At 35.9% G+C, this 25,027-nt stretch overlaps 1 protein-coding gene across 1 annotated transcript in view; it reads right to left on the reverse strand.

Moving 5' to 3' along the window:
* LOC123564456 (tudor domain-containing protein 5-like) overlaps positions 1 to 25,027 on the reverse strand; it is a 99,066-nt gene that overhangs the window by 56,940 nt on the left and 17,099 nt on the right. Inside the window, exons 8-13 of the mRNA XM_053525279.1 lie at positions 22,138 to 22,248; positions 19,912 to 20,065; positions 15,923 to 16,135; positions 15,250 to 15,328; positions 14,013 to 14,093; positions 5,981 to 6,127 (exon numbers count right to left, since the gene is read on the reverse strand). Coding sequence (XP_053381254.1) covers positions 5,981 to 6,127; positions 14,013 to 14,093; positions 15,250 to 15,328; positions 15,923 to 16,135; positions 19,912 to 20,065; positions 22,138 to 22,248 — 785 coding nt within the window. The remainder of the gene's footprint in view (positions 1 to 5,980; positions 6,128 to 14,012; positions 14,094 to 15,249; positions 15,329 to 15,922; positions 16,136 to 19,911; positions 20,066 to 22,137; positions 22,249 to 25,027) is intronic.

The raw sequence follows: 25,027 nt of genomic DNA on the forward strand, positions 1-25,027 counted from the left end.
CACAAGAATTAGCACTGTCAAAATATAATAACTACCAATCAATATCTAGAACACTCCCTAGCTGCCCACCCCATTAAATTCTACTTTTGCATACACTGTGACACAACACAATCTAATTGCATTTCTATCATTCAAAAAAATAATTGAATTCACTAAAGGTGAAAAATAAACTTCCCACTTAGCGGGGTCATGAGTTCGATCCCTGCATGGGGCCCATGTTTTCCATGACGATTTGATAAAAGACACTGTACCTGAAAACATTAGTTTTGTCCTCCACCACTGATTCATGTGGGGAAGTTGGAAGTTATTTGCAGAAAACAGGTTTGTAGGTTAAATTTTGCTCATATATGTTTGCACAAGCGTCGACGTTTCAAATGAAATGCACATACTGGTAAAAATTATTTATAAATGGGGACACAGTCTATGAGGAGATGTATTGAATTGCTAAACAAAGAAAAGAAACAATACAATAATTACTAACTTGGCTAGGAGAAAGTTTCAACTGTTAATGAAAAGGTGACAGTGAAGTCACAAGTTATAATATATACACTTGGCAGATGACCAATTGATCTATCATAGCAAATCAAACAACTGGGTATTGAAACTTGCTGGCAGTGAGCCAAACAATTGATCTGATTCAAGTATATACAGTAATTCAGTCTAATAATTATTTAAATGTTATTGGATCAATAAACCTAACAAGTTGGCTTATTTGGATCAGCTAACTTTAACAGTAGGAAATATCGAATGATGTTACTCTGAAAAACAAATTATTTTAAATCTATGGTAAATTGTCATTAGAAAATGCAGCCCAGGATATCTTTTTGCAAACTCTGAATGCACCTATAAACAGCCTGCAGTCTGTCAGCACTTCAGATAGTTATGTTACTTGACACTGTTCAATATAATAACATTATTCTCTTAAAATTGTGCCAAGATATATCAAAGCACCAATGGCTGCACTGGCATGGTTCATACAGAATATGCATGAAAAAATTCAAGTAGTGTTCAAGAATTTCTCAAGTACTTTTTTTTTTTACTTTTTCAAGGACTATTCACCCAGTAACTTTCAGCAACCAGGTAATTGTTATAGTAGAAATTGCACTTTGTGTAAACAGTGATAAAATGCTCTTTAATGACTGCTACTGTTGCATACTAGATCATTATGTGACCAAATATCATTGTTTTCTTTCAAATTATTTTCATTTTTTCCATTTCTTTGTTAAAATTTATTCTTTCTACAAAACAAAATGCTGACAGAACATTCTTTCAAGGAATTTTGGTTGAAATTCAGGCAGTTATTTTCAACATTCTGGTTTCAGGTTTCTAGGATTTTGCCACTTCAAACAGTTTTCAGATTAAAGTACTTTTCAAGGTCAAAGCAAAACCTGAATGCTCATTTTTTACAAGAATAAGATGATACAAGAGTACTTTGTAAAACAAGTATTTCCCAACCCCCAATGATGGCCTGTCTGAGGTAAATAGGCGTGTAATTTACTGTCTCAAATATGATAGGACCTTGACCTTATCTACTGACCATTCTTTATTTCATATAAACTATGAAATCTCGAGACCTCATTTTCAGTCCTTTAGAGCATTTCAATGATATGAAAGCCATATATAGCCATTTAGTATAACATGTCTTATCAAAAATGAAAAAATATTTAATTATTATTTACACGGCTACTAAACCCTAGCGCCACCACCAATAAGTGGTGATAAGGAAAGGAGCTATCGACATTTCTGTGGTGCAGCTATCACTGGTTTCAAATTATAAATTTTCATTTTCTGTCTTATACTTTCATTCATATAGATTGTTAACTAGTTTCAATGTGCTGTGCAAGAGTTTTACTACAGGATGACAGTAATTTCGTTAAAATATCATGTAAATTGTGGTGTCAAGAGTTTTTTCTCCTAATTCAAATGTTTGCGCATTTTGATACATGTTTTCAAACTATATCTCGCTGCACAGTCTAACCTGTCTTAAGCAGCCAGCCAGGGGAAACAGACAACTTGGCCGCTAAAGCCAGGTGATCGCTGATCAAAGGGGCAGCCAGTATATATATATTTCAGAATTCTGACCAGTGTTCAATCATGACTTTAGCCTCATTTCTTTTTCGTTTTACTCTTATTATTTTACCAGGATACATTGACGTGCATTTGCCTTTGCAATACGAATGGTCTTCTTTGCAATCAACAACTCCAAGGTGTTTTTTTACAACAATATTTGTCACAGACGATTTTCCAACTTCAAAACAAGTTTGTTTATGAATTTCGCCATTTTCGTAAAGGGAAGCTACTTTCCGCACTTACTGTCTACGCTAAAATCTAAGATTGCTGTAATATTCCCTAAAAGATTGAGTGGTTTATATTTCTATCAAACAAAATTGATTTCATATAAATTTAATAGTATTTCGATGAAAGAATTTTTATTTAAAAAATCAAAAATATTATAATACTAATCAAAGATCGAGTATTATCTTTAACCGAGATCGAACTGTGAACAACAAAACTGACATGCAGTGACATGCTAATTGCCGGTAATTACTGGCCATTTGATTGTAACAAAAAGAGGATATTATCACACCGTTGGTTATCAGTTTGAATTGAGAAGCTCATGTCATTTTGTCGTTTTTGTGGTGAGGTCACGTGAAACTTAGCAATCATGTGTTTCTCAAAATGTCATCATTGCACATCAAATTGAAATATACAACTTCTATTGTCTATCGGCCCTTCGATTAACTTCGACGTCACGTGTCTGTCATCGGTGATTGATTCTTGTCTGTTGCTATGGACACGGCTTGCAATTTAGCAACATGTTAAATCCGTGAACCGCAGATGACCACCAAATTAAAGTATTTCGTCGGGGGCGTCTCAAACTGACCGTTAACGTCAGGTGACTGCCAATTCAAGTTGCAATTAAGGCATGTTAGACTGTATTCATGATTTCTCATATTCATTTTATTAAAAGATGAAGTTGTTCAAAACATGCTTAAGGTTTTACTGCCAAATAGAAAAATAAACATACACAGATGCCACATTAACAAGTAGCAATCATTACATAACTCATGATTTTTCGTAACAAGACGTGTCACAGGAGACAGTCTGCTCGACTATTTCAATACTGGATAGTGAAAATGGGCACATCTGAGGAAGCTGGAGCTGTTACCGGACAGTGTGGATGAAGATATTTGACAACAGCCTATGTCTGTGCCAAATATATTTTGAAATACGTAACTATTTCTTCCTGTAAACCATAATATTTCCCCAAATGAGATATGCATTGTCAGGATATGGAACAAGAGCTGTCTGTTGACAGCGTGCTCGACTAGTTGACAGAGATATGTACTCTTGCCTACAGACAAGCCATGATGATAAACATGTGTTCAAAGTTTTAAAGCCACATGTCAAATAGTTTTGACAAAACATGGACTTGTACCAATTTCCAAGTCCAGAAAGGGCCATAATTCAGCCAAAATAGTTAACAAATTTATTTACTCTTGCCTACAGATAGAGAGACTGTTATAACAAACAAGTGATAAAAGTTTCAAAGACATATGTCAAACAGTTTACACAAAATATGAACTGGTTTGAAAACCGAGATTTGTAAGTTAAAATGGGCCATAATTCAGCCAAATCCTTGATGGATTCTGTACTCTTGCCTAAAACTGGACATGGTAAAGGTACAAAAGTGTTAAACGTTTCAAAGCTTTATCTCAAACAATTTTGTCAAAATGTGGACTAGTACGAAAAACTTAACCAAGGTGTGACGTTGATGACGCCGTGGTGAGAAGGATCTATCCAACAGTCAGATTTGATCTGTCGCCATTTTGAGAAACTTTATTCTGGGTTCGAATTTAAACTCGCATACTCACAAAATGCAAGTACATTTTGAAAAATGTGCGTGACATTTGCTCAAACTCGCAAAATTTAGTGATTGCAAAATCTCAAATAGAAATTACGATAGTTTTAATTTCTTTTACTTTCAGTTTCAATCTGCTGTAAATACGTATTTAAAGATGATTTTCAATTATAATCGATCATCAGCACATCACTAACAAAAAGCTGAAATTCTAATTAAAAAGGGGGGATAAATGATAGTGAAAGAGTTATAACCCTTGTGCCATATGATGTGGATGATAATGAGAAATAACTATTTTCAGCTTGAAGCATATCCATAATTAGGACTGTTCCAGGAAAAATTCGGTGGGTGGGGGGTACAAGGGATAAAATTGTGTTGGTTGGGGTATTTTTTTCAATCATAATTGTGTTGTAAGGGGTTTATAACACATTCTAATTGTGTTGGTATGGGTTAGTTTTGTCACAAAGACCGATGTTTTCTAAGCTTTAAACAGCCACCAGTCGGCACTAATTAGTGCAAATGGTCTTGTGTACAAATTGTTATATATGGTATGAAAATATGCATTGTTTTCACTTCTTTTTTTTTTTGACACCCCAAAAATGGCGCTGGAATCCATCCGTCATGGGGCTGGGAGGGGTGCGACTCTTTTTCCATAGGCCTCAGAGTTACTGTGGCCATATATAAATATCCCTTAATAAAGACTGCAGTCCAGTGTGTAATATAAATCATCCTTGATCAAAGACTGCAGTCACTATGTAATACAGATCACCCTTGATTAATATCTAATATATATCATGCTTGATTAATGGCCACAGTCCACTGTGTAATACAAATCACTCTGGATCAAAAACTGCAGTCCAATGTGTAATATTTTGTTTGTTTGTTTCTTTTCAGTTTAACACTGTTTTTAACAGTCTTTCAGTTTCAACAGCAGGCAGTTAACCTAACCAATGTTCCCGGATTCTGTACCAGAGTAACTGCCAACTTTGCCTTGTGAATCAGAGGTAGCGGATGACTGATTCCAGACATTGTCTTTAATCTAGCCAGAGGACCAACTCACGACCCTGAGATCTGTAGACTGGCACTCTCAATTATGTAATATAAATCTCCCTTGATAAAAGACAGCAATTAACTGTGAATACAAATCCCCCTTGATCAGAGACCACAGTCTACTGTGTAATCACAAGCTTTTCTTGATCAAAGACTGCAGTTCACAGTGTAATACAAATCTCCCTTGATCAGATTGCAGTTCACTGTGTAACACACACTATCCTTGATTAGACAGCAGTCCATTGTGTAAGATCTATCATCCTTGATCCTTGGGCAATTCTGCAATCAATCTTGCACCAAACCACATACAAATGAACACCACATATGCTAAATTACACACTGTTCAAAAACTGACTATCACCATAAGATTTAACCTGACAATACATGAGGATTTATGCAGTCTCAAGGTACATATAATACAGGCACAATATCCTTTATCTGTATAAACTTGCTAGTCAATATATCACTCTTGTAATGTAGTTCTGTTGGCCAATGTCATGGAATGTCCCTTTGCATCTGTTGCTGTTTGTAATATCATGTATTAGTCAAAATATCACTCTGAAATTCTCACTTACCATGGAATGTCTGTTTGCATCTGTTGCTGTTTGTAGTATCATGTATCAGTCAAAATATCACTCTGAAATTCTCACTTACCATGGAATGTCTGTTTGCATCTGTTGCTGTTTGTAATATCCTGAATCAGTAGAAACTAACCAGTCAAAATATCACTCTAATAGTTCTCACTTACCATGGAATGTCTGTTTGCATCTGTTGCTGTTTGTAATATTGTGTATCAGCAAAAATATCACTCTAATAGTTCTCACTTACCATGGAATGTCTGTTTGCATCTGTTGCTGTTTGTAATATTGTGTATCAGCAAAAATATCACTCTAATAGTTCTCACTTACCATGGAATGTCTGTTTGCATCTGTTGCTGTTTGTAATATTGTGTATCAGCAAAAATATTACTCTAACAGTTCTCACTTACCATGGAATGTCTGTTTGCATCTGTTGCTGTTTGTAATATTGTGTATCAGCAAAAATATCACTCTAATAGTTCTCACTTACCATGGAATGTTTGTTAGGGTGTGTAGGTGTTTGTAATTCTGCATCAGGTATAAAAATGGCCAGTCCTTCACTAACCATTACATCATTGATGTGCACATCCACGTTTGGTTGGTTTGTATCAGTTAAACACAATGACATCTTCTGACTCTGTAATGCATTATAATAAATCATCAAACATAACATCTGTTTTGTGTTTCCAGTATGCTATGACATACATTATTCATGTCCAAAGTAAATTTAGTTTCTACTATTTGTTTCAGCTTTACTTTGATGAAAACTTTCATTTAACCATTGCCTTGTCTGTTTCCTGGAAAAACCAGTTCTGGTGTCATATGAGATGTGGTCGCTGGGCTCAAACCCACCACCTTGTTGAGTGACTGACTCATTAACCACTAGACCACAGCTGGAAGTCTTACAACATTTAACCAGTAATTCTAACACAATCTGCAGCAACTACTGTATATAAACATTTAGCAAACAACATATATATGATTCTGCAATGCTATGTTATATGTCTGTTACATTTTATCCCCTGTGGTTGTAACAGAAGTGTTTCTAGCCCTGTTCCGTTATATACAAACTATCCCAGAGCCAGCAGTAAAAGAACTTTTCAACTAGAATGTGTCTGTAGGACACAGGGTGTACCCCCACTGGTACATTTGTCACAAATAAGGGGCAATAATTCAAATGTTTGCAGTCTTAATGGGGTATAGCCTCAACAAACATTTTATGGAAAGGATTCATTATTCTAGGCCCTATACTTTTTGAACTATGAGCATCACAAACAAAAAATCCACTATTTTGGCTATTTCAAGGGCCATAACTCTGTAATAAGAGCTAAGATTCTCAAGAAGAATGCCAAGTGTACAAGGTCACATCACATTAAGGACTCCAGCAAGGTTTCCTGAATTTACATCTAATACTTTTTGAGCTAGGCACTTAATTAGGTGAAAAAGTGCATTTTTTTTACTATTTCAGGGGCCATAGGGGGTGGAGCCAGCAAAAAATTAGAGGTGTGCAAGTTAATATCATGATAAAGACTGATGCAAGTTTTCAACCATTTATATTAAATACTTTTTGAGCTAGGTGCGTCACAAGGTGAAAATGTACATTTTTGACTATTTCAGGGGCAATAACTCTAAAAATAGGGGGAGGACCTAAATGAAAAATAGGAGGTGTGCAAGTTCATATCATGATTAAGACTCATCTATATCAAATACTTTTTGAGCTAGGCATGTCACAAGGTGAAAATGTGCATTTTTGACTATTTCAGGGGCCGTAACTCTGAAAATAGGGGGCGGACCCAAATGAAAAGTAGGAGGTGCACAAGTTCATATCATGATTAAGACTCATGCAAGGTTTCATGAATCTACATCAAATACTTTTTGAGCTAGGCATGTCACAAGGTGAAAATGTGCATTTTTGACTATTTCAGGGGCTATAACTCTGAAAATAGGGAGCGGAGCCAGACGAGAAATAGGAGGTGCGCAAGTTCATATCATGATAAAGACTCATGCAAGGTTTCATCAATTTATATCAGATACTTTTCGAGCAAGGAGCGTCACGAACTTCGGACAGACAGACGCATGGACAAGACAAAATCTATATGCCCCCACCACTCATGGGTGGGTGGGTGGGGGGGCACAAAAATTAATTAATAACAAAATTATGGTAAATATGTTGTACGGACCTACCAACTGAGCCATTTTGATTTCTGTGAAATTCCGTAAGAGAAAATATGCTCGGGTATGATTCAGAAGTGAAACTATTACATCATAATAATGTGATGTCATACACAAATGAAATGTATATTTTATTATTTTTATAAAATTTTGTAATTACTCCCCTTTAATATGAAAGTATATAAAAAGCTGGGTATTTCTTTTTATTTCGATACAATGTCTAGTTTTACATTTGCATTTGATAGACATATCAACTATTGAACAATCTGAACCAAAATGCAAGTTTTAAATGTGGGTGTAGCTTCTGAATTCATTTATTTCCAATCTATCTTGGTTGCGCAACCAAGATAGGCAAAGGGAGGTAATAATAATTTTTCAAACTTGCGTTTCTAATGAATTCCATCTAAATACATAATTTTTAATGCAAATATTTTACAAATATATTACAATATGTCTAATATTTATACATTTCCTTAGGCAAAGTATGTTTATCAAATTTATACTTATGATAAAATAACTCTATCTTGGTTGGGCAACCAGGATAGGAAAATGAAATTTTAAAAATACCTCCAGTGAAAATCTAATTTGTATTAAGTGTTAAGTGAACATAAATGAGTGTAAATGATCAGATGCTAAAGTTTCGAACAAATCCGTTACATGGCCAAAATCTGATTATCCACCTTTAAGACCTTAACAATTAGTCAAATAGTAAAATCACAGCATTTTTTAATTTGACAATTTGTTTCAAAATATAATCTTCTTGATGTCCTCCAAACAAGGAAGTTCTTGTAATTCATAATAAATACAAGAACTGTCACTATTAGCAACAAATGCCCATGAAGTGTGCCGAAGAATGCTACAGTTGTCTGCACAAATTACTCCAAAATAGTTTCAGTCCGACTCATTTTGTGACCTTAACCTTGACCTGAGAGACCCGGGCCATTAAGCGTGACAAACCTCAATATGGTTAACATTTGTGTCAAATCATTTTCAAATCCCTTGATAAATGGCAGAGTTATGGGCAAGACAAGAAACAGACCTTGTTAACATTGACCTTTAAGTGTGACTTTGACCTTGGAGCTAAGGGTCTGGGTCTTGCATATTGTCTCATTATGGTAAACATTTATGCAAAATTATTTCAAAATCCCTTCATGGATGGCAGAATTATGGACCAGACATGAAACAGACCCTGTTAACCTTTGACCTCTAAGTGTGACCTTTTGACCTTGGAGCTAGGGTTCTGGGTCTTGCGCACGACAAGTCAGCTCATTATGGTGAACATTTATGCCAAGTTATTTCAAAATCCCTTTATGGATAGCAGAGCTACAGCCCAGACAAGAATTTAAACGGAAGCAAAGACGAACAGACGTACAACGGGAACAGCGTGATCACAAAATATGGGTCCAGTTTTGGTGCGTATGCGAAATGGCCACAACTGGTATATAAAATTCTGTGTGAAAGTACCAAAGCATAACAAATATCTATTTATACACATCACAGATTTTATCAACTATATGCAGTAAACATTCGGTGACACCATTCTATTATTAGTGAAGCAGGATATTGCAAAAATACTTCAGTTGATGATACAAGCATCAAATTTACAGTACAGTAACTACCTGGCATACGCTTTAACATAAGATCAAGGGCCACTTGAAATAATGTCGTTTTCAAGATGGCCGCCGCGAAAACAAAATGGCCGCCATTTTGTTTTTACTTTTCAGTACTTTATTTGAAGCAATCATGTAATACATTAAAACGATAGCATTTCTATGACCCCAGCATCTACTGATGCCGGAGACATATAGTGATTGTCCTGTCCGTCCGTCCGTTTGTTCGTTCGTCCGTTCGTCCACGCGAGGTTAACCAAATGGGACCGTTTCGTCTTGCATCAATACCCCTTACTAGAATGATTTGATACTAATACAGATGTAACCTGTGACCATTCCTCATCTTCAGACATCACCTGACCTCAGCTTGACCTTGATCTTGACCTCATTTTGGACTTAGGTTGCTTTATATGGGCCATCTCTTAGTTAACCAAATGGGACCGTTTCGTCTAGCATCAATACCCCTTACAAGAATGAATTGATACAAATACAGATGTAAACTGTGACCATTCCTCATCTTCAAACATCACCTGACCTCAATTTGACCTTGACCTCGTTTGACCTTGACCTCGTTTGGTACAAAATCTACCGACAAGGATGCCACTGGGGGCATCAAGCGTTTATTGAACGCAGCTCCTTGGTTTTATTTATATACTTCCGTTTCAGTTTAGAACAGAATATCAATCTGTAGTATTCATTCTTTTAATTTGTAATCAATTTTGTATGACTAAGCTCATGGCTTAGACATCTCAACACTTAAGTTTTTATAACTTGCAGTTTTGTTTTCGAACAATGGTAAAATCTGGAGCACACCAACCAATGTAAGTTTTATATACATTACACTCAGATTACATTCAATGCAATAAATTAACATCGTTAGAAAATGCGTCTTATAAACCACGAGGTGATAAAGAAATAAGACAGCGTGAGCACTTGCACAGTCAAGAGCAACATTTTCTTATAAGGCAAGCCTTAAGAAACTATTTCTGTTGATTTACTATACCCATGAAACTATACACATCGGAAATCGTGTTCTAACCGAAACAAAAAGAAATATGCATATACTGCATTTAGTCATTTTCTTAACAGTTGCAACATCAAATTGCTGTGCATAACAGACCTAAGTGGTGGCACTTGCAATTTCCAGTACAGGAAGTCCTTTTGCAGCCACACCTTTGAAGGACCTGGAAACATTCAGATATAACCGCCAATACCATCCGATAAGGGATCCACACATTGTCCTGCTTCAGCCATCCCGGGTTTGACGGAGGCGGCAGTTGCTGCATGGTAACAGCTGCTTTACCCAGACATGGCCTGTCTGAAAAATTGCTCGCTTGATGAATTGTTTCAGAGTACCTTTTGTTGGTGGAATCGAATTATACACTCTTTGTTTCCGGGCAAACAAATGAAGTCGAGCTTCATCCATCTTGCATGTCGTGCTTGATCGAGCATACAATATAACTAAAATTAACCGCCTCGATAGCCTAGTGGTAGAGCGTCCGCTTCGAGTGTGGGAGGTCGTGGGTTCGATCCCCGGCCGCGTCATACCAAAGACGTGAAAAATGGTACCAGTAGCTCCCTTGCTTGGCGCTCAGCATTTAAAGGGGAAATTGGCCTCTTCTCTCATACTCTCGTGGCGATGGATACCATCAGGAATGAGGTGTCGAGAGTGATTAATATAAGCTGTAGAACTTCCTTCACAATCAACCTAAAATAAATTATGTATAAACTAACTAAAACATTTTCTAATGTATCCATTTCCTACTCAGTTATTGTGTATTTGGCAACACTGGGACTATGAAATACTTTGAACTATAGCTGTTTCACAAACATTCCATTCCTGCCATGCAGATTTCTCGCCTTTGTCGACAAATGCAGAAACAGTGTCGCAACGGGTAAAAGCAAGAAACAATGGCAATGCCTCTGAGTGAGGACCAAGTAAGCAAGCCACAAAACATCAATACACTGCCGTAGCAAGAACTAACTAATAATTGTAATTGTTCGGTTTCCTGTCAATGAGGCATGCTTTGCATGAACAAATATACGATTATCGGCTTCTTCGTGATTGCATGGAGTAAGCGCATTTCTGTTTATATATCAATTGCAAACAATATCGGCACCTTTTGTTGCTATGATCATTTTATTGGTTTGCACAGTTATCATTATACCCCGAGATATCTAGGGGCTATTCTGGATTCCAGTCCGTCCGTCTGTATACGGAATTTGTCTGCGCTATTTCTCAGCAATTATTTGCCAGTTTTTAATCAAACCTTGTAATTATTATCAGTACAAAGCCAAGTTGCGCATGTTGATTTTTCACTTAGTTATGACCCTTTATTTTTCTTTCTTTATATGTATATGGAAAACTTTTGTCCGCGCTATTTCTCGGTCATCATATGCGAGACTTTTATCAAACCTTGCAATTATTATTCGTACCATGTCAAGTTGTACAAACATGTGCAAAGCATGTTCCATTTGAATTATTTTTCACATAGTTATAGCCCTTTATTATTTTTTTCTATATATGTATATGGAAAAATGTCCGCGCTACTTATCAGTCATTGTATGCCAGACTTTTATCACACCTTGTTATTTACTATTATCATTGGTACCAAGTGTAGTTATGCATGTGCAAAACACGTTCCATTTGAATGATTTTTGACTAAGTTGTTGCCCTTTATTTGTTTGAAATACGAACAGAGTTACATTGGATTTTTTAACATACTTTATTTGTTAAGTATAACTAGTTTATGACCCTTGGTGATATATTAAAATAAGAAAGTGGAAACCCACAGGTCTCAAAACACGACATAAACGAAAATGTTGCAGGCTTGATTTGATTTGTGGTTATGGAGCCTTCATATCACAGAAACTGCCAAAAGACAAAATTAAAAAGCAGATTACATGGTCCCTTGTCCATGACCTTGACCTACTGACTTAATTTCTTCCTTTTTTAAGATATTGCCACAAAATTCGAACCACTTGTACAGTTTTGAACAAACATTTCAAAACTGATTTTCAGTGACCTTGATCTTGATCTACTTTCTTCTTTTTAAGGTACAGCAGTGAAGTATGGACATCTTATACAGTTTCGCACACCATTTTTGTGCGTCTTTGTACATTTTCTTCCTGTACAATATACAAAGCAATGTATCATATTTCAATAACCCTGTTCCTCTGACAATAAGCTGATATCTGGGGGTATTCATCACCATTAGTGATACGTCTTGTTTTATCCGCACGAAAACTAAATAGTTTAGTTTTATTTTCAACGCATCTTAAGAAAGCTATTCCATAGTTTAGGAGGTCTTCTATTAAACTCTTTTCAACATTATCAAGAGTTTGAAATAGAACATAAACAAAAGCACAGATACAACTTACAATGATATATTCAAATTTGGTATCTGCTAATACAAAGTATGTACTATTATAATTTGAAGGCCAAGGAACTATCCTTTTACCGCCTTCAATATATATTTTAACATTTTGCTGTATGGGATATGACTTGTTTTTTTTGTTTTTTTATATACATATACGTATTGAAGTTGTCACTGAACCCTATGCTGAAAAACATAACATTATTAACTATATCAGTGTGCCCTTGTAGTGTTTGTAGTTCATTCTATAAAATCATTACACATATCATTTAATTAAAGATTTTGTTTTAGCTGATTAGCAGTGGTTCAGTACTGTCATGATTTTGAGACTGTTTCTCAGTGAAACAGAGCAAGAAATGCAGGATAGAACAGAGAAGAGATTGAAAAGAAGAGACGTCCATATAAACCATATTAGCTTATTTCAGGCCAGTATCATAATAATATGTTTTCAGATTTATCTGGGACCAGGATCTAATCAATAGTCGATGGTTATAGCACTGAAAGTAGAAGACTCATACTTGGCCGTTATAAGAGCGTTATCTAAAAGTCTAGCGGTCATTTTAAAATGGCGACCTTCTTAAATGGGTCGATATTTGGAAAAGGCAACATTAAAAATAAAACTCAGCTTATGGGAACAAACTGATAGGGAAAAACATGTTACATCCCAACAAATATGATATTTTAGAAACTTACAGATCCTGATTATATGAAAAATGCCTCAATTCTGACAGCCATTTTGAAATTTGGTGGCCATCTTGAAAATGGATGATTTTTAGATGGCCCTCGATCATTTTTGAATCGGGACCATATGATGAACATTTAGTATAAATTTCATACTTGTATCATCAAGTGAAATATTTCCTTGGATTTTCACACTAAGCTGCTCCACTATATGTCAGGAAATGATGATTGACATAATATTTTCGGCGGTCAAGGTTGCTCTTAATGAAATTTAAAAGCATGATCCAGACTGCAAATTCAACAGGAAGATACGAGACAAAAAGAATATTTACTGAACAGAGATAAAAGAAAACCATACATTCTGGGTCAGTGATGTCAAAATTACAGCCCATGTATCACGGTCAGTAAAGTAGCGACTTGTACTTAAAAAGAACGGAAAATGTCCGTAATTAATTTAGAGATGATCATACACCCACCCTGCAATTTCTTTTTTTTTTATTTTTACAATCAACCCATCACCCATAAAGACAATTTTTGTCAGGACCACTACCCATAATTATGATTTTCTGATGGACCCCATCAACCATAATTATGATATTATGGACCCCACCAACCTCCGGTTAGTAAGATACACTCCACCCCCTAAACTATAAACAATTCTGGAATTGCCATAAATATATACCTTCACATCACAGATGTAAGCCACTAACGGACGATGACATGTCAGTTCTAGCAAACGACTTCTGCTTTTGTTTTTCCACTTCTGAAAATACACAACAGCTTGTTTCACAAGATATTAAGTAAAAATGATTTGTCCTTATATCAACAAGAGCTGTCAGAGGGTAGCAACAACTATTTAAAAGCTTTGCTGCAAAAAAATATTAAAGTAATGAAAAGAGATATAAACAAGTACAACTTTGGGTCAAAGTACTCTTCACTCTTCTGATGCTAAATGAGATAAAAGGAAACAGCAAAAAGGGGCATAATTTAGTCCAAAAGCAAACAGAGTTAAGTAACCTATTGCACTGCAATCACAGTAAACAGGTGTGCAAAGTTTCAAACAATTCCCACAAGTGATTAATGAGATACAAGCTTACATACAAAAACTTTGCCAAAAACAGCTAAGTCCAAAAATGGGCATATCTATAAACTAATCTTATTGGGTTAGTGGGCTTCCTGTGGCATGTGTGCGCTAGCTTGTACATCTAGGCGCTTTGCCGTAATTGGTCTAGTATACTGCGGTGGTGATTTAGTTAGTATAAATTCTCTCTATCATATAATATTTTATAATACAAACTTGAATCCTAGCGGATCTCACGTATCGAAAAGTCAAGTGTTCTGAATTTGATTACTAGTATATCCCTTTATGCAAACTATCTCTATATATTCAGTGTATCCTCAAGATCCACTTTCAGAGAGAGAAAAACAGCTTCTCTGGTCCCAATCAGTTAAAAAGACTAAAACGTTACTGCTGATTAACAGAGATTTGAGTATATATGCAAAAGTTGAACCAGTACGAATGTGTAGTACAATTCCAGTGTGTATATAAAGCAGCATCAAAACTAATCTTATTAGGTTAGTGGTGATTGAATTTGTATAGTTCTCTCTATCATATATTTTCTTTATTTATTTTGTTGGGTTTAATGTCGCACCAACACAATCATAGGTCATATGGCGACTTTCCAGCTTTGATGGTGGAGGAAGACTGAGGTGTCCCTGTGCATTATTTCATCACGAGCGGGAACCTGGGTAGAACCACTGACCTTCAGTTTTTAAAACCAGCTGGATGGCTCCCTCACATGAAGAATTATTCATCACCCCAAGCGAGGCTCGAACCCACAGATCAGATATAATCCATTAACAAATTTGGGCTGAAACAAGATCTCGAGAAACATATGATACTTGACTGGGAAACTTACTCCAGTAACACCTGTTGGTGGATGTGTGTTGGCAAGTCGTGCTTGTACTGCCTGTGCTGGTAAGGTAAGGAATTCACTCCTGAAACCAACATAAAAACAGCTTATTCACAGGGGTGTAAATTTTTTTTTCACACCACTCGCCCTGAAGGACTAGTAGCCTTTAGTGAACAGTCACTTGCCCTAATAAAACTACTACTATCTTTATGACATTTTTAATACTGTCACTTTTATGAAAGAACTGTTATGTACAACAAATTGCAAACATAACACACAGTCGACAAATAATATTCTCTTGTACACTACATTTTCTTTTTATTTAATCATATTCGTTCTGCTTAAATTTTCTTTTCTCAGCAGACATTTTTCTTTTTCTTTCACTGTATTTTATCATCTCCACCACCCGGTCACTCTCCAAACTTTATAGATGTTGGTTTGCCATGCTCCGACAAAGTACAGGAAAATAAATGGTGACAATAATAACATTAACTCGGATAAAATAAGATTATCTTAACAGGCTTAGGGTACATGTTTTAATTGTATCACCTGCAAAAATCCTTGAATTTCGTGAGGGTGACTTTTTTTAATTTATAAAACAAGCTTTTTTTCTTTGATTCATATCAGCCCAAAGGTGAGGTCCAAAATGAGATGAAACAGACTTTCAGACCACACTTACTTTAGAAATCTGATGGTACTTTTCTGTACAAAATTAGTGTTGCCATAATCCACATAGTAGACTTCAATAAATCCTTCTTCATTGCTGCCAGTGATCACACCTCTATGCCAGTTGTTATCCTCCGGGAATAATGTGGCACACACTTGCCCTGGCACCATCAAATTCTCTGGCATCCTGTACATATCTGCTTCTCTGTCCTTCTCATACACGTCACTGTAAAATATACATACACGTCACTTAACATATACATACACGTCACTGTAACATATACATAAACGTCACTGTAACATATACATACACCTCACTGTAACATACACATACACTTCACTGTATTATATATATACACCTCACTGTAACATATACATTCAACTACACAAACAAGTGGTCAGACAAGTTACCCTTCTCATACACCTTACTGTAACATATACATACACTTCACTGTATTATATACATACACTTCACTGTAACATATACATACACCTCACTGTAACATATACATACACCTCACTGTAACATATACATACACTTCACTGTAACATATACATACACCTCACTGTACAAATATACATACACCTCACTGTAACATATACATACACCTCACTGTAACATATACATTCAACTACACAGACAAGTGGTCAGACAAGTTACCCTTCTCATACACCTCACTGTAACATATACATACACTTCACTGTATTATATACATACACCTCACTGTAACATATACATACACCTCACTGTAACATATACATTCACTCTACACAAACAAGTGGTCAGACAGATTACCCTTCTCACACTGACCATAAATCTGGTTTTTTCTTTTTGTTTTGTCTTTACTGGTTCTGACATAACATCAAAACAATTATAAGTTGTATGTGACTTTCCAGCTTTTCACTGTGAAGGCAGGAACTACGTGTCCCTCCAACGATTACTTCAGGCTCGGAAGGGCACCAGTCCAAAACTAGATGACCCAGTTCATTTAAGACTAGAGGCAAAAGTTAAAAAATATTTCAGCATTTGATTATATACTGATATTATATACCCTTCTCAAATGCACTCATTTTATTGGTCGCAAAAAGCGATATTGACCTGCAAAGGTGATAATGACTCTTGTGATATCACTTTTTTCTTGTATGCAAGAAATATGGGCCATTCAAATGAATGCATTTGAGAAGGGCATATAATATAACAATTATATACTTATGTTTCGGTCAATATGTGTTTTTACGGACCTGAAAAAATGATATTGACCTCAGATGCAATATCGCTTTTACAGGTCCATAAAAACACATATTGACCTCAATATCAGTCAATAACAGGGTTCCCACAAAGCAGAGAATATAAAATTCCCTGACTTTTCACTGACTTTTCCCTGACCAAAGTCCAATTTTCCCTGACCAGAACGCTCTGTGTTCACAAGTTTAGCTGGGCATAGATTTATAAATACTGGCGTCAATTCTCTGTATCAGCTAAATTTTGTCACCTTTCTTGTTATAATGATAACAATGGTGTAAATAAAGTTTGTTCCAGTTAAACAAACCACTATAGTATTGTAATGAGATGCAACAGGCAAAAAAGTCCATATTATTCGCTGAAAGACTACCTATGACCATGTTTTGGGTTTTACTACCGGATAAGTTCAAACGAATGTATAACATTCTGTGAATAATTGCCCTTATTCATACATAATTTTTATAGAAAATAGCATTTTTTTACTAAAATGGTAGGCCCCTTGCAGACTTAATAACATAGTCATGTATGCTGCAATATATGTGGAAGTTATTTGTTTTGTTTTATATTACTGTGTAGTTCAATTTGCATTGTAAAAATAATAATATAAGATCAGACATGAATTCAATTAGACATGCCAGTTTATTTTCTAAAGTTAAAAATTTCTGAACTTAGTAGTATGGAATAAATAATACTTTCACCAAAAATAAAACCTGAAATTAACTAAACTGCTGCAGCTGCAACAAGTGAACGTGTTATCATTTAATATGATTAACAAGAGCACTGCCTTTCGGGTACAGACAATCATCTGATTTTTTTGTCTCTGTGAAATATTGTCCTACCAATGATTTTCTAAGTCCAAAAGGGGCCATAATTCTTTCAAAAAGCAATGTAGAGTTATGGTACTTACTGTGCAGAGTCAGCTTTTAATGGCGAATAAATGCTTCAAGTTTTAAAGCAATAGCTTTGTCCATTAAGGAGAAAACCTAAACGCAAAACATAACCAAGAAATCTGATATTTTAAAGTCCAAAAGGGACCATAATTCTTGCAAAAAGCAGGATGGAGTTATGTTTCTTGTTGTACATGTCAACTTTTGATGGTGAACAAGTGTTGCAAGTTTTAACACAATAGCTTTGATAGTTTAGGAGAAAAGCTGACCTAAACATAAAACTTAACCAGGCAACGCTGACGCCAACGCTAATGCAGGTCAAGTGATGACAATAACTTATCTTTTTTTCTCTCAAAAAATCAGATGAGCTAAGAATTGTAATGCTGAGTTACTATTCCAACTGGAAAGAACTTTCCTCAGCATTCCTTAGTCAAATTTCCATGCAAGCATAACTGACAGAAAGTAACAGTAACTGTTACGGCTTTTATGTCAGTACATTTTACGATGTAGTAACTTTTCAACTATGCAGGACTACACATTTCATAGCATTTGTAAAACATGGCACTGTTCGAAGCAAACAGAAGGGATATAAGCTTGCTTAACAAAATTATGTTCTACAGTCTTATATTTTCTGTTAAATTTCTACACTAGTTTTGTTAAACAGTCTTATAGATAGACTATAATAATTGGAAATCAAATACAGAATAATTTTATAGTGCTAACTAAGATATTTGCAAAACTGATAGGTTTAAACTAAAATTTAAGAAACTGCCATAGCCTTTTATTACATTCTTTCTGCTTTTTACAAATTGATTCCTAAACCCTCCACCTGTAATTCCGAATTTCCCTGACCTTTCCCTGACTTCTGCCCAATTTCCAAATTTCCCTGACCAATTACAAAATTCCCTGACTTTTCCCTGACCTTGAAAAAAATATGTTTTTCCCTGACTTTTCCCTGACCGTGGGAACCCTGAATAACTGTATAATAAACAATGCAAAATACACAAAGCTGTAAAACACGTGTACATTATCTGCTGATCAGTAACTAATCACAATTATATTAACTAAGCAACTTTTGTTTTTTCACACATTTCAGCTGTCAAATTTTCAATACAAATGTCATTCAAAGCTCCTAAGTGTGACAATCACTAACTTGTAGCTTTGATACAGGGAAAGTAAAACGTTGTAATCACAACCTTTAACCTTCAGGTGTGAGCTGACCTTAGTCCTTCGACTAAGCTTGTGCATACTGCAAGTTGACATGATGTTAACATTGGATGCTAGTTTCATGAAATCATTCCAGTGGTTAAAAAGAGATGCAGACACAAATTTGTGCCAACTGATCTTTGACTCTTAGTGTGACCTTGAACTTGGACTTAGTAACCTGGATAGTCCTGAGAACCTTTATGCTTACTTTTTGACAAAGTCAATAACTCTGGTTGTGCAGACTGAAATCCCAAATACTTGGTTAAATACTTTTTGAGATGTATATGTGACATAAACTTTCTCTTCTTTTTTTTTTACAAGTCAAGGGTCAAAACTCTGATTTGACTAAAGTGATATCCCGAACAAACCCCAGGTTTACAACCTCATATGCTGAACAATATCCTGTAATATTTCATGACTCAAGGTCAAATAATTCTCAAGATACATGTGATACAAACCCTAGGCCCTTTATGTACCTGTCAGCCTAAGTGAAGGACCATAACTCTGGTCATACTAAGTGAAATCCCAAGTGCACAAATGAGCAAATATCCCATGATGCCTAATCACTTTCAGTCAAATACTTTTTGAGACTTGAGATTTTTCCCACAGGCACAAATTCAGACAGAGAGATGTAGGGGGAGGTCATGCATGAACACTGAGACTTACTCAAGGTGGTCCATCAGAGCTTCAAGGGCTAGAGACTTTGTTTTATGACGTAACATAACCCAGAACAGTCCAGGATTGACAACATTGGTCACATACAGTTCTACATATTGTTCTGGATTGGGTAACATCACTGGTACAAAATGACAACCAGGACCTGAAATTAAAAATACTTTAATAAGAAATGAAAAACAAAGCAGTAATAATGTCTTTAACAACAACCTTGTCCCTGCACTGTACAGCCAGTGTCAACAAGAGCTGCCTGTTGATAGCCCCCTAGACTATTTAAAGAACTGATGTAAGTATGGGGTCAAAATATCATTTTCAGATTTCTAATTTCTATGACAAAACAAGAGCTGTCACTAATGGTGAAAAATGTCCCCCGCAGCGCCTTGACCTTTGACCTGGTGACCCTAAAGTCAGTAGGGGTCGTGTACTCAATAATTACTATCAGCATGTGATGTTTGAAGGTCCTGGGTGCAGTGGTTCTCGAGTAAGGTGCCTTCATGCAAAAAGTTATATGAAGGCAAAAAGTTAACGTTGTGACGAATGAACGAACTAACAAACGGACGGACAGACAGTTGAAAACTAATATGCCTCTCTTCAGGGGCATAAAAAAATGCCATAACTGAGCCAAAATCCATTTCCTAGTTATGTAGTCTTGCCTACATAATTATGGAGACTATAATGGTAAACAAGTGGTCAAAGTTTCAAAGCCATATGTCAAACAGTTTAGACAAAATCTGGACTGATACAAAAAAAACTTAACTGATGTCAAAAAGTCAGAAAAGGGCCAAAATTCAGCAAAATATCTTTGACTACGTGACAGGTGAGCTAACAAAAGCTGTCCGTAAGACAGCCAAGCTCGACTATTCGAAATATTGTCCCAGAAGCAGGAAAATATTACCCAAAAAGGTTAAATATCAAAAGAGTTTTAAGTTCAAAAGGGGGCATAATTTCACCAAAATGCATATCAGTTATGGACTTGCTGCTATCAACTAGTTTTATAACCCCAAAGGCACATGTGAAGTTTCATTCAATATCTGCATTAGTTTTAGAGATAGAAACTTGCATGTAAAACTTTAACCAGAATTTTCAAAGTCCAAAAGGGGGCATAATTTGCCCAAAATACATGCCCGAGTTATGGGACTTGACCCAGTGAGGTTGGTAATTGATCTAGAAAAAGAAAAAAATAAGTTTCAAATCTATATGCCTTTTAGTAATTGCTGTATGTACTTGCACGCAAAACTTTAACCAGGATTTTCTAAGTCCAAAAACGGGAATAATTTGCTCAAAATACATGTAAGAGTTATGGGACTTGATCCAGTGACGTTAGTAAATGATCTAGAAAAAGAAAAAATAAGTTTCAAATCTATATGCCTTTTAGTAATAGCTGTATGTACTTGCACGCAAAACTTTAACCAGAATTTGCTAAGTCCAAAAGGGGGCATAATTTGGCCAAAATGAAGGTCAGAGTTATGGGACTTGCTGCTATCAACTAGTTTTAAAACCCCGAAGACACATGTAAAGTTTCAAATCAATATCTGCATTAGTTTTGGAGATAGTAACTTGCATGTAAAACTTTAACCAAAATTTTCTAAGTCTAAAAGGGGGCATAATTTGCTCAAAATACATGTCAGAGTTATGGGACTTGACCCAGTGAGGTTGGTAATTGATCTAGTAAAAGAAAAAATAAGTTTCAAATCTATACGCCTTTTAGAAATAGCTGTATGTACTTGCACGCAAAACTTTAACCAAATTTTCTAAGTCCAAAAGGGGGCATAATTTGGCAAAAAGGAAGGTCAGAGTTATGGGACTTGCTGCTATCAACTAGTTTTATAACCCCGAAGACACATGTGAAGTTTCAAATCAATATCTGCATTAGTTTTGGAGATAGTAACCTGCATGTAAAACTTTAACCAAAATTTTCTAAGTCCAAAAGGGGGCATAATTTGCTCAAAATACATGTCAGAGTTATGGGACTTGACCCTGAGAGGTTGGTAATTGACCTAGAAAAAGAAAAAATAAGTTTCAAAGCTATATGCCTTTAATTGATGGCTGTATGTACTTGCATGCAAAAACTTAACCAAGGTGTGACGCCAACACCAACGCCAACGCCAGGGTGAGTAGAATAGCTAGACTATTCTTTGAATAGTCGAGCTAAAAACAAACATGGTGTCAATAACTGCCTTCATTGCTCTATGTGGTGACAATAAGGAAATTACATACCTACTGCATCTGCAGGATAATCATTTGCTTGAGGTAATGTTGGTGATACTGAAGGACTAGTTTCTTGTTCTGTTTCTCTGATCTCAATATCCATGGAATACATCAACATTTCTGCAAATACATCAGCATTCCTTTAATAAACAATCAAATACACGAACATTTCTTCATTGAATTATGGAATACATCTGCATTTCTACACAGAATACTAAAATACATCTGCATTTCTATCAAATATAATAACATTTCTTTATAGAATGTTAAAATACACATCATTTCTTTATTCAATAGTGATCTACATTTGTCTAAAGTTTCATGAAGATCCATCAATGGGTTACTTTGTTTTGTGAGAATTTATAAATTCTACAACAAAGGGCAATAACTCTGCAGTTACTGGTTAGATCCTGATGAAAGGTGTGCAAGCACCACCATCCTACAGTGATCTATATTTGTATTTAATTTCATGGAGATCCATCAATGGATTACTTTGTTATGTGTAAATTTATGGATAACAACTCTGGTTACTGAAGTGATCCTGACAAAACTGTGCCTACATCACCACCCTATAGAGATAAACATTTGTGTATAGCTTCATAAAGATCCATCATCAGGTTACTTAGGTAAGTCAACAAGAGTGCCAGAATGTCACAATATATGCCAGACATAGTAAACTTCTTTACACTAGCACCTGTATTTGCAAATGGAATTTTAATTCTGTGGTTGTGTAGTAATTATTGTAATTCTTTAGTCTTTCTAATCCACAATAAAGCTCCTTACCAGGCAGAGATACCTTAAAATACACCTAAAATTTGAAAGTAACATTTATGTTGTACCACAGAAAAGTGGTCTTGGTTTTTCCCTACGGTCAATTATAAAAAAAAAGTTACAATATAAGTCATTTATAGTAACAACTAAGGGAAGTTAATCTTAAATAAAAATAATTCTAAATCCACACAAAAATCCTTACCAGGTAGAGATAGGTCAAAATACACCTCAAAATTGGATGAAACATGCATGTTGTACTACAGAAAAGTGGTCTCGATTTTTCCCTACGACTAGTAATGAAAAAGTTACAATATAAGCTATTTATAGTAACAACAAAGGGAAGTAATTCTAAAGAAGAGACCTGCGCATGACACTCTGTCTCATGATGGTGTACAATTGTGCAAAGTTACATCAAAATCCCTCCATGCATGAAGAAGAAATGCTCTGGACAAAGTCATTTTTGTATCTGACATTTGGCCTCCAAGTGTGACCATGGCCCTTACACCTAGAGACCTGGTTCTTGTGCATGACACTCAGACTCATGGTGGTGAACATTTGTGCCAAGTTATATCAAAATCCCTCCATGCATGAAGAAGAAATGCTCCGGACAAAGTTTTCATTCTTGTATCCTTTGACCTCTGTGACCTTGAACTTAGACCTAGGGACCTGGTTCTTGCGCATGACACTGTCTCATAATGGTGAACAATTGTGCCAAGTTACATCAAAATCACTCCATGCATGAAGAAGACATGCTCCGGACAAAGTCATTCTTGTATCTGACCTTTGGCCTCTAAGTGTGACCTTGACCTTAGACCTAGGGACCTGGCTCTTGTGCATGACACTCCATCTCATGGTGGTGAATATTTGTGCCAAGTTATATCAAAATCACTCCATGCATGAAGAAGCAATACTCCAGTTTTACAAAGTTTTCATTCTTGTATCCTTTGACCTCTAAGTGTGACCTTGACCTTGACCTTAGACCTAGGGACCTGGTTCTTGCGCATGACACTCTGCCTCATGATGGTGAACAATTGTGCCAAGTTACATCAAAATCCCTCCATGCATGAAGAAAATATGTTCCGGACAGTCATTCTTGAATTTGACCTTTGACTTCTAAGTGTGACCTTGACCTTAAACCTAGGGACCTCGTTCTTGCGCACGATACTCCGTCTCATAATGGTGAACGATTGTGCCAAGTTTAATCAAAATCCCTCCATGCATGAAGAAGTTATGCTCCGGACAAAGTCTGGACGCTGCCGCCCGCCCAGCCAACCGCCTGCCTGCCAGGGGCATTCCCATAATATGTCCCATTTTTCAAATGAGCGTATAAAAATCCCTACTAGTTGTACCAGACTTTTCCGGGTCAAAGGGGATAATACTAAATACGAGAAAAGGTCATGTGCAAAATAATAAATATGTGAAGTTTGGTAATTCTAGCTAAAATATTTTTTGAATAATAAGCATTTTCAATTTGGGACAAACAGACGGAATCACAGACACATGCAGGCATTGACATTGCCAAATCTGTATCCTCAACCTTCGGTGGGGGATAATAAATGGATATACCATCAAGGACCATAACTCTGGTCTAGTCGAGTAAAATCCCAAAGAGAACACACAGTGCAAAACTTCATAAGCTATAAAACAATCTTCTAATGTTTTATGACTGGAGTAAAGTACATTCTGACATACATGTGGTACAAACTTTTATTTTTTGACAAGGGCCATAGCTCTGGTCTTGCAGAGTGAAAAAAAAAACTAAAAAAACCCAAGTGCACATATTCACATGCTGGATAATATTCCTGCATGGTTTCATGACTCTAGGTGATTTATTAACACAACCACTTTATGTGTATTGTTCACTAAGTCAAGGACCAAAACTCTAATCTGGCTGAGTGAAATCCCAAACAGAACACAAGGTGTGCAACTTCACATGCTATATAACAATCCCTAATGTTTTAAGACTAGGTCAAATACTTTTTGAGATACATGTGACACAAACTTGTATCCCATTTATGCATATTTAAACAATCAAGGACACAGCTCTGGTCTGACTGATAAAAATACAGAACAAAATCCCAGATGCGCAACTTTACATGCTGAATATTCCTATGATGTTTCATGACCC

The sequence above is a fragment of the Mercenaria mercenaria genome, chromosome 15, assembly GCF_021730395.1.
Source record: "Mercenaria mercenaria strain notata chromosome 15, MADL_Memer_1, whole genome shotgun sequence".
Lineage (NCBI taxonomy): Eukaryota > Metazoa > Mollusca > Bivalvia > Venerida > Veneridae > Mercenaria > Mercenaria mercenaria.